We start from the raw sequence: 16,535 nt of genomic DNA, 5'->3' as shown, positions 1-16,535 counted from the left end.
TCAGTCACCGCTTGCCCAGTAACATTCATTGCGTAATTTACACGCGTGTAACCTGCGCGGAAGATCAGATTAAACTAAACAGCTGCCTGCAATCATTAAACTCGTGGTGCCAAAGTTGGGGCATGGTAATTAATTTTAAAAAATCTACATACACTCACGTAAGTAAAAAACAGAACTTTATCAGATTTGAATATAATATAGGAGAAAATGCCTTGGTCGAGGTACAGAGTTTCCGATATTTAGGGGTGACAGTGACGCATAATCTAGGCTGGCGTATTCACATTTTGAATATCTGTTCGAAGGCTTACCAAAAGCTCTGCTTCCTTAGGAGAAAGCGTCCAGATGCGACTAAAGAAATTAAATTGGTCGCCTACAAAACGTTTATACGACCAGTTCTGGAATGTGCGAATGCTGTGTGGAGCCCTCACCAAAAATGCTTAAAAAAGAAGGTGGAAAGGATTCAGCGGATCTCAGCACGCTTTATATGCTCCAAGTATCGCCGTACTGACTCGGTTACAGAGATGATACAGCAGTGTGAATTAGAAACGCTGGAAATGAGAAGAATAAAACATCGACTCAAACTTTTTTTTCCATATAATGCAAGGGGCATTAAAAAAAATAAAGAACATTATGTGAAAGTGCCTCTAAAACGTGGTTCACGAAAAAACCACAGCAGGGTACTACAACCTATTAACACACGTACGGATGTATATCGATATTCCTTTTTTCCTGATGTAATTGAACTATGGAACAAACTGCCAAGTGACGTTGTGGAGAGTGTGAACATGCAGCAATTTCAGCTGGGTGTCGATATGTTTTTGAGAAATGGTGTACAAATTTTGAATTCTGATTCATGATTGCTCATTGAAGTCTTTATGAAATGTATATGTTCTTCGTCCCTCCCTGTAACGACCCTCACTGGAGGGTTAACAGTAGGGAGTTTTAGAATAGGGGACCCAATAGTTTGGGGCCCCAAAGAGCTTTGCGGGTGTTAGCGTTGGGGCACGTAGGAGTGAAGAGTTTTAGAATAGGGTTTTACGTTTGCGGATAGCGTCTTGCGCTGACAGCGCCACTTCGGCGTCAAAGAAAAGCTATTAGAAATAATTAAATAAAATATACCATTTTATGATAGGAATAATAATTTTGACTTGCGTGTATTCGCGTTTAATTACAATTTAGAGGTTATTCTGTAAGCAGCAAACAATTAGTTGCGCTTAGTTTTGAGCAAACCAACTTTACTAGCCTTCACTAGCCAAGCTTAGCCGTGTTATGCCTACGAACCGTAAAATCCACAATCTAATTCAAAATCAGCGGCGTCTAATGAGTCAATCTTCATAACACACGCTAGTTGAGAGAAAGCGATAACCGCAGTCACTTCTCCTAGCTTGCGAACCTCACGCGTTACCGCGAATCGAACCCAGTTTTGTGCTAGGTTAGAGCCGTCGCTTCGATGGGTGCCGCCATGTTTGCCGACGCAAAGCTTTTGGGACCGCTAGTTGGGCTCCCGCTAAATCGGTGAAATAGCGTTCCAAACGCAAAACCCAAACGGAGTTTGCGTCTTGCGCATGCGCAGTGGCTTCGACGCTATTTCTTTGGTGCCCCTATTCTAAAACTCTCTAGTATGGCCAAATAAATAAATATCGCGCCACGGTGGCCATGCGCAATGGCTAACATGCATCTTCTGGCTTCTGTATTTACAAAGCCGTCGTAGTCCACAGCGGTTCTCAAGAACGGACGCGCCAGCCAATAATAGCAGCGAACATATTAGTGATGGCGTTTGGTCAACGTTTGCTTTTACGAGTGGTGATCTTTGCGAAAACGGCCCCTGGAACTAGATTCACAGCTCAGTATACGCGCGTAGCATGTCCGGGATGTACAGCCTATCGCAAAAAGTAAGGGCCGGAGGGCCATTTCCGGCAGCGGCCGACTGGCCTTCACTTTCTTGCGCGATAGAATGTACACTTCAAGTTACTTTCGAGGCTCGCGTGCAGTTGTAACATTGCTTTGTTTAAGCGCCATCACGGAGTGTGTTCGTCCTTGATTCCAGGTGTTTTCCTTTCTTCCTCTTTCAGGTCCGAGGGCTGTAAGGACGGCCCTTGTGACGCTGCTCTCGGGAAGACCATTGTGATCCGGTACGTGCTCAGTCACTTGTTAAGGCCTTTTCTAGCCGTGTGTTCCAAAACGATCATGGATAAGCCCGTGAGAAAAGTATTGCCAACACCGAAGCGCACGAAGGCGCACGTCATTTTTCTTCGCCTTTATTTTGAAGTTCTTTATACCCTTAAGCGACGCCAGCTATACTTATTTCTTGTGATGACATCTACCCGTGAAAAAACAACGCATGCGATACCCGACACAAATGGACGCCGTGTTCGCCCGCGCATACATACAACTGGTGTCTTTTATTACAGATTTCGTCGAAATTTATTTGCTTTTGTGGTACAGTGGCCATGGCTTTGCCCTGTTGAGTACCAGGTTGCGAGTGCTCCTATGGAGGCGGAATACAAAGACGGCCATGTGCGGATATTTGGATGCACGTTACAGAACTCCATGTGGTCAAAACTAATCCGGAGCCCTCCACTGAGCACAGCTGTAAGTGTGGGACGTTAAACCCCGTCAATTATTATTACTACGTTTTCGTAGTTTCTTCCAGAATGAGGTTTGCGATGTGCTTTTTTTATGCTGAATCTCGTGCGTTACTATCAATACACGTTGCAAAGATGCCGAGTGATTCAGTAATTAGTTAAAGGCGCGTGCACATATTAAATTACTCGGGTGCGTGCTGCGTGGAAGTCGAATGAGTGAAGATGTTCACAACGTGAAGTAGGCGATCATTGTGTTCATGCTAGCAGCACAATTTATAGAAAGTTTTGCACTACTTGGAAGAGCGCGTACCGTAGCAAAGCGCGATTTACAGGGCGACAGAGTGTTCGTGCAGCCTTTGGAGACTGATTCCACTCGATGACGTTGCTTCGACTAGCAATAGATGTCTTGTGTACGCTTTCATGACGAAGCGAGTGGGAACTTCTCGCTCGTGCTCTAACGTTTCAGTTAACCTTTCCTCAGCCAGCTTGCCGGTGTCCGATCGCAATCGGAGACAAAACGAAGAGCTCTTACCGCTACTCGCACTGCCTTGAGTTTCATTGAGACAAAACGACGTGTCGTTTTTCTTCTTTTCCTTTTTCCCGCAGGCTTTATTGTGAAGTTATCATAACAACTGAATAAGAATCATTGCGCAGAACGCACCGACAATCATGTTTTAATTCGTTGGCAACCATTTTCTTCTTTTCCTTCCATTACACTTTGAACTTCAATTTGACGCAAGTTGGCATCACAGACAATATGATTGGTGCAATAGTACCTGCAGTGCACTTGAGTGTATTACACTTATAGATGGGTACTGTCACACAGCCAGCGGCGTAGCCAAGAATGTTTTTCCAGGGGGGGGGGGGGGGGGGAGGGTGCACAATGCACGGAGACGGTTACCACGGCGACCGTCTCTTTATTAGGCTCATGGATATATTAGAGGCGGGCTCGAACGCTGACCACTGAGCAAACGTTCTGAGGGTGCGTAAAGGAGCTTTTGCAAATACGGGCTCTGAACTATTTTACAGTAATAGGGGATCCACCACAATCTACCGTTCCCTGGTTGTATCCTTCCTAGAGGCTGACAGAGCCCATTTTAGCTTCGGTGACCTAACGAGAACTGCGGCGGATGTTCAGGATGACATGGCGGACGGGCCAACGGGATAGCACGGGATAAGAAACTAGGGTGCATGTTCGGGATTTATACATTACTACACTGTAAAATAATTTACACCCTTAAAAGTGAAAAAGGATGTAAATGTGTCTATAACTTACACCCTTAGCGTGTCAGTTGTATAAATCACACCGTAAGGGTTTGAGTTATAGACACATTTACACCCTTTATCACTTTTAAGGGTATAAATTATTTTACAGTGTATCTACGATTACCACTGACCTTTCAATGGCTCCAAGAAATAAAAATGAAGCTTCAAAATATGACATCAATGTTGCCTTTTAAGTCGCATTTTATGACTGTGGTACGTGCCAGTCTTCGTCTTCGTTCAGGGGATTTTGTGAGATGTTTGTACGAGGCATCTGGCGTTTAACCGACAAGCGCCGGCTCGTCGACAAGCGTACTGCGAAAGAAATCTCAACCGAATACAGATTTTTAGGCGCTGCCACGCTATAAAAAAGAGTTGAAAAAGAATGGAGGTGGGCTAGTTGGTAACGCATATTAATACAAACTTAGAGCGCTAAAAACACGAAAGACGTAGAGAAAGAAACACGCGCCACCACACACCACCGAGCGCGTGTGGTGTGTGTTTCTTTCTCTACGTCTTTAGTGTTTTTAGCGCTCTATGCTTTTATTAAAAAGAGTTGGCCAACATTGTCCGCTGACATATGTTAACGGTCGGCGGCCCTGCCGGACCGCACGCACAAGCCTTTGGTAACATGTTTTCGAACTTGTGGCCAATCGCGGACGACTTGTTTGCAAATATTTGGGCTAGAACCATGCCATGTTGAAAAATAAAACATGTTGGAAACATAGAGGCGCCTTTCGAAGGGGGAGACTCTCACTGTGGTAATTGTTTTACCGTCGAAGTCCGAAACGTTTTTTGTGCTCACACAGTAACTGTATGAGCATGCCCTCACAGAAAAGAGAAGAAAAGAAAGAAAGAAAGAAAGAAAGAAAGAAAGAAGAAAGAAAGAAAGAAAGAAAGAAAGAAAGAAAGAAAGAAAGAAAGAAGGTATGCAGCTCCTCGCACACTGTGGAAATCGATGTTATGCAAAGTATTTTGCAGGTAGCTGGCTATCCGACACCGTTTGTGATTCTTCCAAGTGTTACCAGATGAACCAATGTGTTTGTGTAAAGGGAGGATATGTGTTTGATTGACGCCTGTGTGTGTCCAGAGAAGCAAGACGACACCGACGACGATAGTATGACGGCGATGGCGTTACGATATTTCTTTTTTTTTTTTACGCTGGGAAGAGACGTTACAACCTCTTCCGTTACGACGTGGACCGATTCCGAAGGCGGTGCAATCTAACACAGTGTCTCAAAGTGTTAGCTGCCACGAGGAAAGAATGGGAGAAATTAACGCGCTCCTGCTCGTGATGCAAGGGAAAGCGTGGTAAGCGAGTTGCGAGTCTGTAGCCGAATGGAAACAAGAGCGTGCATGCGCAAGCGCACTAGCGTGCCGTATGTGAGGTGACGCGCGCTCCAATTGTTTTAAAGAGCTAGTTGGCGTTGGCATGAGCGAAACATGCATGCAATTGTGGCGTGACAATTAGAGCATCGGGCTGGTATGCTCGGCGTCAGAGGTCCAATCTCACCATTGGACACTTGAATGTTCTTTTTATAAAGCTAGGCGAGACAGGAGCCTACCTACCTACCGCGAAGTGCCTGGGATAAGCCAAAGAATGTTTCGCATTAAACTACATAAAACATTAGGAGACACAGTGGCCGTAGAATGTGATTTCATAGAACAAGAGCGCGCCACGATTAGCAGCTCCAGCAGCGATACCTTGGGAACACATGTAGAAACTTGTGGAGGGCTGATAGACTGGTCCCGTCAGTGGAACCCAATTAACAGGTATCGAGTGGCAAGAGATTCGACGTCGATAAAGCTAAAACCAGCTGTTGTAACTGAAATTTGACGAGCATACAGCGAAAGAAAGAGAAGTGACGACAAGCTTTTAGCAGTAAATGATCAATTATTCCCAAGAACAACTTCTTTGCGATGCACACAACGTCGTCTTCGTCAGCTACAGTATTGATTGTTGTGGCCAAGAAATAGATGTACAGATGCCACCACTTTCGGCGTCTGCTTGGCGCACGAAACCCCCAAGCATGCGCCATGGCGTGGTTGGCGGCAGCACATTGCCGCAGGGGCATGCGTTCAGATCCCCTTTGGCGGAGGTGGGCAAATGTTATTTTTTATTATTTATTCGCCACATAGCGGAGGTGAAGTTCAGGTTGAGGAAGTGGCCTGATAAGCACGACAGCACGTAACGGAAAGGAAAGACATAGCAAATCGAGAATAGAGGCGTCAACTGCTGTCGCAATAATAGCATCCGGTTCGCTACTTCGCGCTGAGGAAGGGGAAATACATGGAATAGATGTCGATGGAAGCAGGAGAACGACAACTGTCCGGTAGGCGCATGCGCGCACAGGGGACCATGCCAGTGGCGCAGCCAAAAATTTCGTTCGGGGTAGGCTCACGTTCGAGCTCGGCCTCCTCCTTACAGAATTTGTCGAGGGATCAAATGCATGAATAATAACTGAATTTCCATTGCCAAAGATGCTGCAAAGGAATTCTTGGACGCTACACACTGTCAAGACAAGTAATATATGTATTTTGTTCATAAAAGCATATATTCGTATGTCCCAAAAATTGTGGCAGAAATAAATGATATCAATGCTTCCATGTTTTTGTCTATTTAATAAGTAAAGAAAATATCACACGAACTTTAGAACTATATCAGTTCAAAACCAGCGAAGCAGTGCATGCCGCTGACATGATAAATGTCAGCGGCATGCAGAAATGAACAAGTTGAGGATAAATATTTTAATGAAACTTTGCAATTCAAAAACCTTGTTTACATTTTTGTACACCCGGGAGCAAAAGTATACGGACCACGGGAGCGCGTGCCAAACTGCATCGACGCGCCGTCTACCGACGCGGTGCCTGCTGTCGAGAGGGCCGCAAGAACAGCGGTGCGCATGCGCGTCCCATCATATCTGCTGGCCTGACATGTAGCCTTGCCTGACGTGGTTATGGTGCTCGTAGAATAAACGTCCACTGGGCGTCGTTTTGTCTGCTTCGTCGCAGCTGAGCCATTGTTTTACGTAGCGGCTGCGGCTGGGCAGGCACGCGCGTCCGCCGCGCTCCGCTTTCATTATTTCTTTGGGGGGATTATCGCGTGCCGCGCTGCCTTCTCTGACGCCTTTAGACGACTCGCACAAAATGGCTTTTTGCGGCGCTGTATTATCTCGAACTGTTCCAATGTTTGCTGCTGCAGGTAGAAGCAAGGTTTTGCAATCGGTGTCCGCCGTCGCGTTAAGAAGTAGAACTTAGTTGGAGGCGCTACTATGCTCCTCAAGCAGCAGGATACTAAAAGGGGAAATTAGCGGCACCGTACTGCCTTTTTTTCTTCACACCCTTGCTAACAAACATGTGCGCTGGTGCTTCAAACCGAGAAGTAAGAAGCCACTCTTGCCCTTTAACTCCGCACACTCAAAGCTCGTTAAAAGAGGTATTATGAAGTTATGTCTCGTTAACAGCCTCAATAAATCGTGCCCACACCAGATGAAACATAGTCTTGCTGCTCAGGTTGATCGCCTTTCTTTGGCTGGTTACCCTTTGGCCTTAATTTCAGCCATAGCGTAACAGCTTCTGAGGCGCACAAAACGTGATGAGGCCGCTCAATCAGGGAACCAGCTGGTTGAAAGACGCAGGCTTGCAGTGCTTCCATATGTGCCTGATGTCTCCCATAGGCTAAAGAAAATTGGGCAGCGCGCAGGAATCACAGTCGTTTTCTCAGCCCCGGAAAAATAGGCAAGGCTCTGAGGTGTAAACGCGCCTAAATCGCATCAGGGTTGTTGCTCTGTCGGGCACAGAAAACGTTTTGTGACGTGCACAACAAATGTAGTCTACCGGATTCCCCTGTCTTGCGGCAGTAAATATGTTGGACAGACACGCAGGTGCTTAAACGATCGACTAAGAGAGTACTGTAACAACGTCCACAGAACTGTACAAGGCCACTTGGCCATCCATTGCCGGGACTGCGGCTGCGTGCCCCTCTTTGAAGATACTGAAGTTTTAGCGAGACACAGCTCACAACTCACCCGGGAAATTGTGGAAGCTGATTTCATCAGAAAACTTGGTAGTATTCGCGTTAGTGCCCCCTCTATCGCGCTGACCCCTGGTGAAGTCACGTATCTAAACAGATAGAAATCGCAATGTTTTTTTTTTTTTTCTGGTGACCATGCTCTCAGTTCAGTGACTTGCTGTTAGAACACCCCATGTGACAGCCTTTCATTTTCTTCGCATGCCCTTTCTTGTATATATACACACCATGTGGCAACTCAATTAAATATTGTTGGAACAGCGCTGTGTATGTCGTCTTCGCAGTCCTTGTCCTTCGCGCTGTACGTTATTTTTGACCTTCAACAAGGCTTGAATAAGAAATGCACGCGAGGGTGTCACTACAGAAAGCAGCGGCAACGCTGACGCATGCGCGATTTTATATTCTCGCGCATCAAAAGGCGTCAGAGAAGGCAGAGCGGCACGCGGTAATCCCCCCAAAGAAAGAATGAAAGTGGAGCGCGGCGGACGCGCGTGCCTGCCCAGCCGCAGCCGCTGCGTAAAACAATGGCTCAGATGCGACGGAGCAGACAAAACGACGCCCAGTGGACGTTTAGTCTACGAGCACCATAACCACGTCAGGCAAGGCTACATGTCAGGCCAGCAGATATGATGGGACGCGCATGCGCACCGCTGCTCTAGCGGCCCTCTCGACAGCAGGCACCGCGTCGGTAGGCGGCGCGTCGATGCAGTTTGGCACGCGCTCCCGTGGTCCGTATACTTTTGCTCACGGGTGTACATATGCAACGGCCAGGGAAAAATCTCAATGACGCTGTCTTTCGTTCCAGTGTATTGCGCAGGAGTAGCTGTCACCAGTCGTGTGTTGTAAGTGCACCGAAATTATAGTCGCAACAGAGATCACATATAGAAAGCAGGAGTTCTTCAAAATATACACTAGAAATGTGAAGATACAATGGAATACACAAATTCGAAGATAAAGTTTGATAAAGGGCGAGAAGGTGTCACTGGAAAGAAAGTTCACTGCATGTATCCGCAAAATCTCGCAACAAGATATACGTATGTCTCCAATAAATATACGTATCTAAGGAAAAGTCACTGTATGCAGGGTGCTTCAGCTAAATTTAGCCAGAGTTTAAAAATTTGCCGATTCACCCTAAGACGACGCTACGAAATGCATGTTCTTCACTTTTGTATGTAGTGTGTCAAGCTATATTTTGTATTTTGCTTAATTAGATTCTTAGTCAAGATTAATTAACCAACTTCTGATGCAACGAAGCTAGGAAAAAAATTCGAATTTCAAAGTTGCAGAGCGGTTTGCAAAATATCCGAACAAACAGTTTGTCTTTCTATCCATTAAGTATTAGTGTATTTCAGCTTACTGATGATGCCTGCAAAATACCAAACACCCCGTGACATGCCCGCTTGCGCGTCTTGATTGCACTGCTCCCAAACGTTCCTCGCACAATCAGCCATAGGCGCGCTGCCGCTTAAAAGGCGACAGGGCAGCGACGTAGGCGTTGGCTGTCCCATTTACGCCAGCGATGTGTTTCCCTCGCGACAGTTCGTTATAGCGATAAGCAAACGCAGCGGTTATCGCTTGTGCTTCCGGAAGCAACAAGTCCGTCACTTCGCATAGCTGTAAGAAAATTGAACATCCCTAAAAAAAAAAAACACAGTTTTCAGAAGGCTGAAAATCGTAGAATAAGAGTATCTTAAATGGCCAGACGCTGTCTTTCACTGAATTGCCATTTATTTCGCATGCGCTTTCCCAGCAAGTGCTCGAAGAGGTCGCCTTCTGCAACGATACAACACTGGAATCTTCTGAGAAGGCTTGCTGTCGCTGCCTCGAGCACCGCCGGTGAAATGCTGCGGCAGACTTCAATTATCTTCTCCTGCAAGGCTTCTGGAGTCGTCATTGCCGTCGTGTATACGTGATCCTTAATATAGCCACGCAAGAAAAAGTCAAGAGGGTTGAGGCTGAGTGACCTTGCCGGCCACAGGACATGTCCGTTTCTCCCTATCCATTGCCCTGGGAAGGTAACATCAAGCCATGCTCGTGCTTGACTTCAGGTGTGGGCTGGTGCCCCGTTGCGCTGATACTACACTGCGTCAAGCCGGGCTAGTGGCATGATGCAGCAAAAATCTTCAACCGGCCCTTTGAGGCACTCACTTACGTACCTCTTGCCAGTCAGAGTGTTAAAAAACACTGGGCCAGTGACTGTGCTGTCATATATCCCGCACCAAACGTTAAAAGACCACTGATATTGGTAGCGAGATCTTCCTAGCCAGTGGGGATTTTTCTCACTGCAATAGTGTGCGTTGTGGATATTTACTTGGCAATTTCGAGAAAAGTTCGCCTCGTCGGTCCAGAGTACCTTGGTGAGAAAGTCAGAATCCTGCTCCTCCTGAATCCAAATCCAATTCGCAAAGTCGAGTCTCTTTTGGAGATCCCTTGACTCCAGGAATTGATGCAACTGCAGATGATAGGGGTGCAGTCCAGCTGTTTTCAGAATCATCCAGGCAGTTGAGTTGGACGCACCGAGATGTGCGCTCACGCTGCGCGTGCTAGGGTGTGGCTTCGCCGCCATGAAAGACAAAACGTTGGAGCGAACCTCATTATTTATGACTGAAGCTCTCTGCTTCTTTCTTGTGGAGCTGCCGGTTTGCTTCAGCGACTCGTAGGTGTTGAATATTGTCATCGGGCTCGGTCGCGTACCCGGGTGCCAGCTTCGAAATATTCTTGCAGCCTGCCGTCTCTGTCCGCCTGCAGCTCCTAGGGCAAAGCTCATGTCGGCTTTTTCCTCGTTGAAGAAAGGCATCACGAAATTGCTCGCGCTTTAGCAGCCGATGCACGATAGTCTGTTTATCGCCGTCTGGAACTAACACCTACCACCACTACCATGTCCGTCAGTCGCTTTACGCAGCGCAAGCGATAGCGGTTGCTATCTTAAATCGAACAGCTAACGCTTGCGTCGCTGCTCTGTCTCTTCTTAAGCTGCAGCGCACCTATGGCTGTTTGTGGGCGGAACGCTTGGGAGCAGTGCAATCACGACGCGCAAGAGGGCATGTCACGTTGTGTTTCTTTTCTTTTTGTATTTCGCGGGCATCCGCAGTAAGCTGAAAAACACTAATACTTAATAGATAGAAAGGCAGAAACTGTTTATTCGAACATTTTGCAAACCGCTCTGCAACTTTCTAATTTGAATTTTTTTTTCTTTGTTTCGTTATTTCAGAAGTTGGTTCATTAATCTTGACCAATCATCTAATTAAACAAAATACAAGAAATAGCGTGACACACTGCATACAAGGAAGGAAGGAAAAAGTGGAGAAGGAAGGCAGGGAGGTTAACCAGTGTAGCCTAACCGGTTTGCTACCCTACACATTGGAGCGGGATGGGGGGGATGAAAGATGGGAGGAGAGAGAGAGAGAGAACATAACACAGCAAACACATCGTCAGTTACAGTCCGTCACTCTTGCGCGGTACGCGACATCACTGTCACAGCCGCTTGTCCAAGCCCGTATCCTTCATAAACCGAAGTAGTCCCTTCGTCGCCTTCAGCTGCGATTACTTCTGTCGGCGATATGTGAAACTGGTTGCAACTGACAATGGTCTATTGTCCAGGTGCGCTAGAACGGACGCCATGGACTGTCTCGGAACATTATATTCAGGACAGTCGCACAGAATGTGTTCCAGCGTCTCCTCGCAAAGACAGGCATTGCAGAGAGCGTTGTCGGCCATTCCAATGCGAAACGAGTAGGATTTCGTGAAGGCCACCCCTAGCCATAAGCGATAAAGCAGGGTGGCCTCACTTCCGCGGAGTCCAGTTGGCATACACAGATGCATCAATGAGGGCAGGTCGTGTTGATGATTGCTGCGGTTGGTCTGGCTGCTTGGTGTGCACCATAGAGAGGGCGTGATATCCCGTACAAGCACTTGAAGACTTCTGGCTGCGTCGGACCGTGAAAGTGGTATGGCCTCTTCCTGTGTGTCTTCAAGAGCTGTCCGAGCGGCTTTATCGGCGTCTTCATTTCCTATGACGCCGCAGTGACTTGGCAGCCACTGAAACGTCACCTGATGTCCTTTCTCATGTGATGTATGAAGTAGGCATCTAATATCGAGCACGAGCTGTTACGAGCACTGCATATAATATCATGTGATGTATGAAGTAGGCATCTAATATCGAGCACGAGCACTGCATACAAAAGTGAGCAACATGCATTTGGTCTGTCGTCTTAGAGTGCATCGGCATATCTTTAAACTCTGGCTAAAGTTAGCTGAAACACCCTATATAATGCGTCAAACAAGGCAAATAAACATTTTGCGCAATCACAGATCACGGAATCCTAAGGCACCCCCCCCCCCTCCCCGATGCATCGCGCGCGACGGAAGGCGACGCGCTTCCTCCCCGATTTTCTCCGTTGCGCACACAAGACTGACCCACCATCGTCCGCTTATCCCTTCCCCCCCAACTCTACGCTTTCACTCGCACAGACAGCATGCGGCGCGCGGTGACGCTGTTATCGCCCTTGGACTTTATACGGAACATGACGGCGACAACAGGAATGCGCCTTGAGTGTCCATATAATTGCTATATCAACAATATAATAAGAGTATCCGGCAACTGAAGAGTCGCGTGGCCCATTAATTTCCGCAAAAGAAGAAGTAATAAAATCGAACTTTCACCATGCGACAATTCGCTGCGCCGCAACAATGTATCTTTTTTCTTTTGTGGGGCGGGGGCACTGAAATGAAAAAAAGAAAACTCAAAGGAAATCATGTTGGCAACAATCGAATGCCTACTTTGGGAACCTAATGTGGCTACGGAAGGATTATCGAAGTAAACGTGAGACGCTTGTCGACAGAGAACCATATGCATGCTGCTCGTTATCCTATACACTGATGAGACAAACGAATTTCCGGAGAGGTTGCGATAACATTGAAATGAAGGTGATGCCCTCAAGCGAACGTGTTGCAATCTGTCGAGTCCCCACAGAGGTGGCGGCGAGCGACCATTGCTTCTTTTTCTCGTCTGCTAGCCAGAAAGCGTCCAAAACTCTGTGAGGCCTAATCCACTCAGCCAGAGAAAAACAAACGCGAACCGAAGTGCGCCGCGCGGTTGTCAAGGCAACACGTGAAAAACGCATGACCTCTGGCTGGCTCTGGCAGCCCACGGGTTGCGAGAACAAGAAAATTGAAGAGGCTCAATGTGTCCTCGCGAATAAAAGTCAAAGTAGAAAAAATAAATGACGTAGTTACCTTTGCTGGTTTTAGTGTCTTGACATGAGTGCTTTGGCACAGGTGAAAAAAAATGTTGATGTTCTTTTCTGTAACATGACGGCACAAATGAACCATCACAACGCTTCATCTCATCTGACCTTGCTACGTGCTTTGTCAGCTTGTCTGATAGCGTGTTGATTTGACTTGTCTCGTTGTATGGTCCGATGTACGAACCCACAGAGATCCGGAATTGAAAATTTAAAGCACGACTTTGGAAATGTGAATGCGCCTTTCGCATCAAAAGTTTATGTGATCTTTACACCCATAAAGTTTCGGAATTGAAATCCATGCGCTCCGTAGATGCCCCCCCCCCCAGGCTATGCCCCTTCACCATACTGCACACTCACACCGGCGTCCGGCTACGATGCCGTTTGTATAGCGCAGACCTTGACCAACACGTTGGGAAACTATTGGCGAACATGTGTTAACAATGTTAGAGCCTTGCTTTCGTTTTTATGCAGTGTTAGTAGACTGTGTGTGCGTTGCAAAAATTCCTCTTCAGGCCCACATAGACAAATCTTTCCGTCCAAGCCTTTGCCGTTTCCGTCGCCAGTACGTCTGACTACTTGCAATTATACACCCTTGTAGAACACATAACGATAATGTGCTTCAAGTGATTTTGCTCATACACGTGAAAGAATTCACCGACGGCAAGTTCCACATGCGAGTTAAATTACGAGCAAGCTGAGAGCGTAACAGCCGCTGACTAGATTGAAGTGAGTCGCTGGCCAACAAAAGAGAGGCGCGCAGTGCGTATACGTGGCCGCGTGGCTGCGCGCACGGTTCTGCGCTGTTCGAATTCGTGCTTCCTAAGATGGAACTAACGCAAACAGAAGGGCAGAAGGGATTTGCTTCCGCAATATAGTCTTGGGCAAACAGTGCGCGAACGCTGAGGATGAGCGTGGCAATAATCCCGCGCGAACGCGAGCGGCGGGCCAATTGGACCCCTTCCCCCCCGCCCCGCCCCCCTAAATAAGCGCGTGCAAATAGAAATCCTCGAGGAGGCGCGGGATGTAAATATTTCTTATTGTGTTCGAACGGCTCTCGGAACAGGAATGAAAGCTGCAAAGTGTACGCATCTCCTTGTATATGCAAGTCATTTTTGCACTGATTTTCGAATGAATGCGAAAAATATCAGCATCGCTTCCACAAGCGTGGTTTCAATCATGATGAAAGTTTGCGGCGAAAGAAGTTTGGAATTGCGCTGAAAAACGACGCTGAAAAATGAGAGAAAAAAAAAAGAACTGCTGGTGCCGTACTTTGCATCCTCCGTACCTTATGGAATATGCAATCTCCTTCTTTCCCTATGACGCTTGTTTTGGTACAAAGCTTAAACTGGTTGTCGCGGCCTGTAAGCGCCTGAGAAGTGCGTTATGTGTGTAGAGACCAGCACTAAGCAATTGTTAGCAGAAAATGTAAAGTGAATTGCGCATGGCTCGCCATAACTTTCTAATAAAGGCTTCCTTATACACGGTTCCGCCAGGCTCCTTTGCTTACACATGACACGATCAGATTAACAGACTGGCATTGCTTGTTGAAGTACAATGAAACATCATTGAGAAAGTACAATTCGAGAAAAACTGAAAGTAACAAACACACTCTTGCTACGCTTTTCTTAAAAGATCCTTCAGCTGTTTATTTGCTCTCCTCTCCTCTTTCCGTTGTAAGTGCGTTGCAGTACGCGCTATTCCCGCGCGGTAGTCGCCCAGTTACACGGGGATATGCGGGGTATACTGTTATTTCCCGTGAGTGTGATCGGCTGTCCTGCACTATAAACTTTAATCTTCAATAACTCTATTGCTTGCTTCCTGGCGCGAATTCATCAGCGATAGGCTGCAGAGAACTGAGCCGGAGGTAAGAGTTGAGAAAGGTGTTTCAGGGACGCTTGAAGCTTCTAAAGGCCTCAAGTATAAAGCCATCCTGACCTTGTCCTATACATACCCTTCCCTATTCAATACAGGGTCTTCATGATCGATTTAAGTGACGCGCCTATCTGCATACATTTGCTCTGGATATAACCCTCCCGATCAGTGGGTACGGGTGACCCTTCAGGATTCGCCGATGGCCCCACTTAGCGGCTTGTAAAGTTTCGCAAGACTCCATTATTCATTAAATAAATTCTGTCACTTACGCCTCAGTTCATGAAGGAGATTACAATGCTTATGCAGTGGGTCTAGGGCAGTGTAAGGAGAGGAAGCGTGGGTGTTGCTTGGTGCAGGCGGACCTAGCCTTGCAAAACTTGCCGGCAATCGTTCCACCTGAAAGCCACCTATCAACCGCGATACGGTCTGAAATACTTCGCAGTCCAGCTAACAAGACCAGATATCAAAAACAAGTTGACACGGAGCCCAATACGTTGCGCGTTTTCCAAACCACGACGACCCACACAGCTTACCATTCGTTTTCCAACTATGTACCACGGAGAAACTGTAGGAGGAGACGAAGCACTTCTCTCCTGAAAATCCAATGTCCTCGCGGGAACAAAATATCACTGGCATTTGAGTGTGGAGTGCGGTGCCGACTTGCGCTTCAGTCCATCTATTAGTATTTTACGTTCTGCTTTAAATTCAGAACACTTTATTATGTAATGTTCGATGTCACTGAAAGCTTGACAATGCACACACGACGATGACGGGCCAAGTCTTGTCTTGCACCGCCAAGCTGGAGTTTGCGCTGATCCTGTGCGGATGCGATATAGGAGAGCGGCATCAGTTCTGCTAAGTACATTAATCACACAATTTCGATGTGGTGAAGACCACAACGAATGGAAGCGGCTTAAAATGGCCTTCTTCGTGTCTCTTTTTGTGTCCTGGGGAGCCTCCTTCGTGGGCTTGAATTGCAGCTCTTTGCGCGCCAGACTGTCTGCGGCCTCGCTGCCTGCTACGCCGATATCGGAAGGTACTCACTGGAACACGATGGTAGGTACGGCTTTCTGCAATTATTTACCATCGTGTATTGCACGCTGAATGTAGTCAAAGGGAAACCCGCACAGTAATAGTTACAGCACAGCCTTGCTGTCCGACCTCATAACTTGAAGTACCGCGAAGAATCCATTAAAACTTATGTTCCTTGTGTAGAAACCACCACAGTGCTACGTTAGAAGTATGAGATGAAAAATAAACGCACCGATTGAGTTCTCAAATCAAGCGACTAACTTTCCTTCCGAAACAGCAGCAGCCTCCGGTCCTTCTTTATTCGAGCTATGTAGCGGAACGCATGCCCTCGGCGATCCATTTACTCAGGCTGAGCTCAACGCCGCCATTAAAGGCAAGAATGCAGACACTAGTATTTTTGTTCAAACAATATTCTGTATTAGCTCTTCAAGAACTTGGAAGGAGGCTCTGTTGTCACTTTCCGTCAAGCGATGAACCAGGTATGCGCCGATGGTATTCCGCATGAGC

General features: G+C 47.0%; 1 protein-coding gene and 1 long non-coding RNA gene across 5 annotated transcripts in view; one reads left to right on the top strand and one right to left on the bottom strand.

Moving 5' to 3' along the window:
- Positions 1-16,535, top strand: part of LOC142588422 (E3 ubiquitin-protein ligase MARCHF8-like) — a 256,600-nt gene that overhangs the window by 180,372 nt on the left and 59,693 nt on the right. For 2 of the 4 annotated variants that reach the window (XM_075700125.1, XM_075700133.1), the window contains exons 2-3: positions 2,073-2,132; positions 2,412-2,592. The exons of 1 other annotated variant lie outside the window; for it this stretch is intronic. In XM_075700125.1, coding sequence (XP_075556240.1) covers positions 2,073-2,132; positions 2,412-2,592 — 241 coding nt within the window. Of the gene's footprint in view, positions 1-2,072; positions 2,133-2,411; positions 2,593-16,535 lie in introns of those variants that run through there. One more of the 4 variants, XM_075700164.1, reaches the window with a different exon arrangement.
- LOC142588441 (uncharacterized) overlaps positions 1-16,535 on the bottom strand; it is an 83,935-nt gene that overhangs the window by 53,260 nt on the left and 14,140 nt on the right. The gene's annotated exons all lie outside the window — the stretch shown is intronic.

The sequence above is a fragment of the Dermacentor variabilis genome, chromosome 1, assembly GCF_050947875.1.
Source record: "Dermacentor variabilis isolate Ectoservices chromosome 1, ASM5094787v1, whole genome shotgun sequence".
Classification (NCBI taxonomy): domain Eukaryota; kingdom Metazoa; phylum Arthropoda; class Arachnida; order Ixodida; family Ixodidae; genus Dermacentor; species Dermacentor variabilis.
This window is presented reverse-complemented; position numbering and strand designations above follow the sequence as displayed.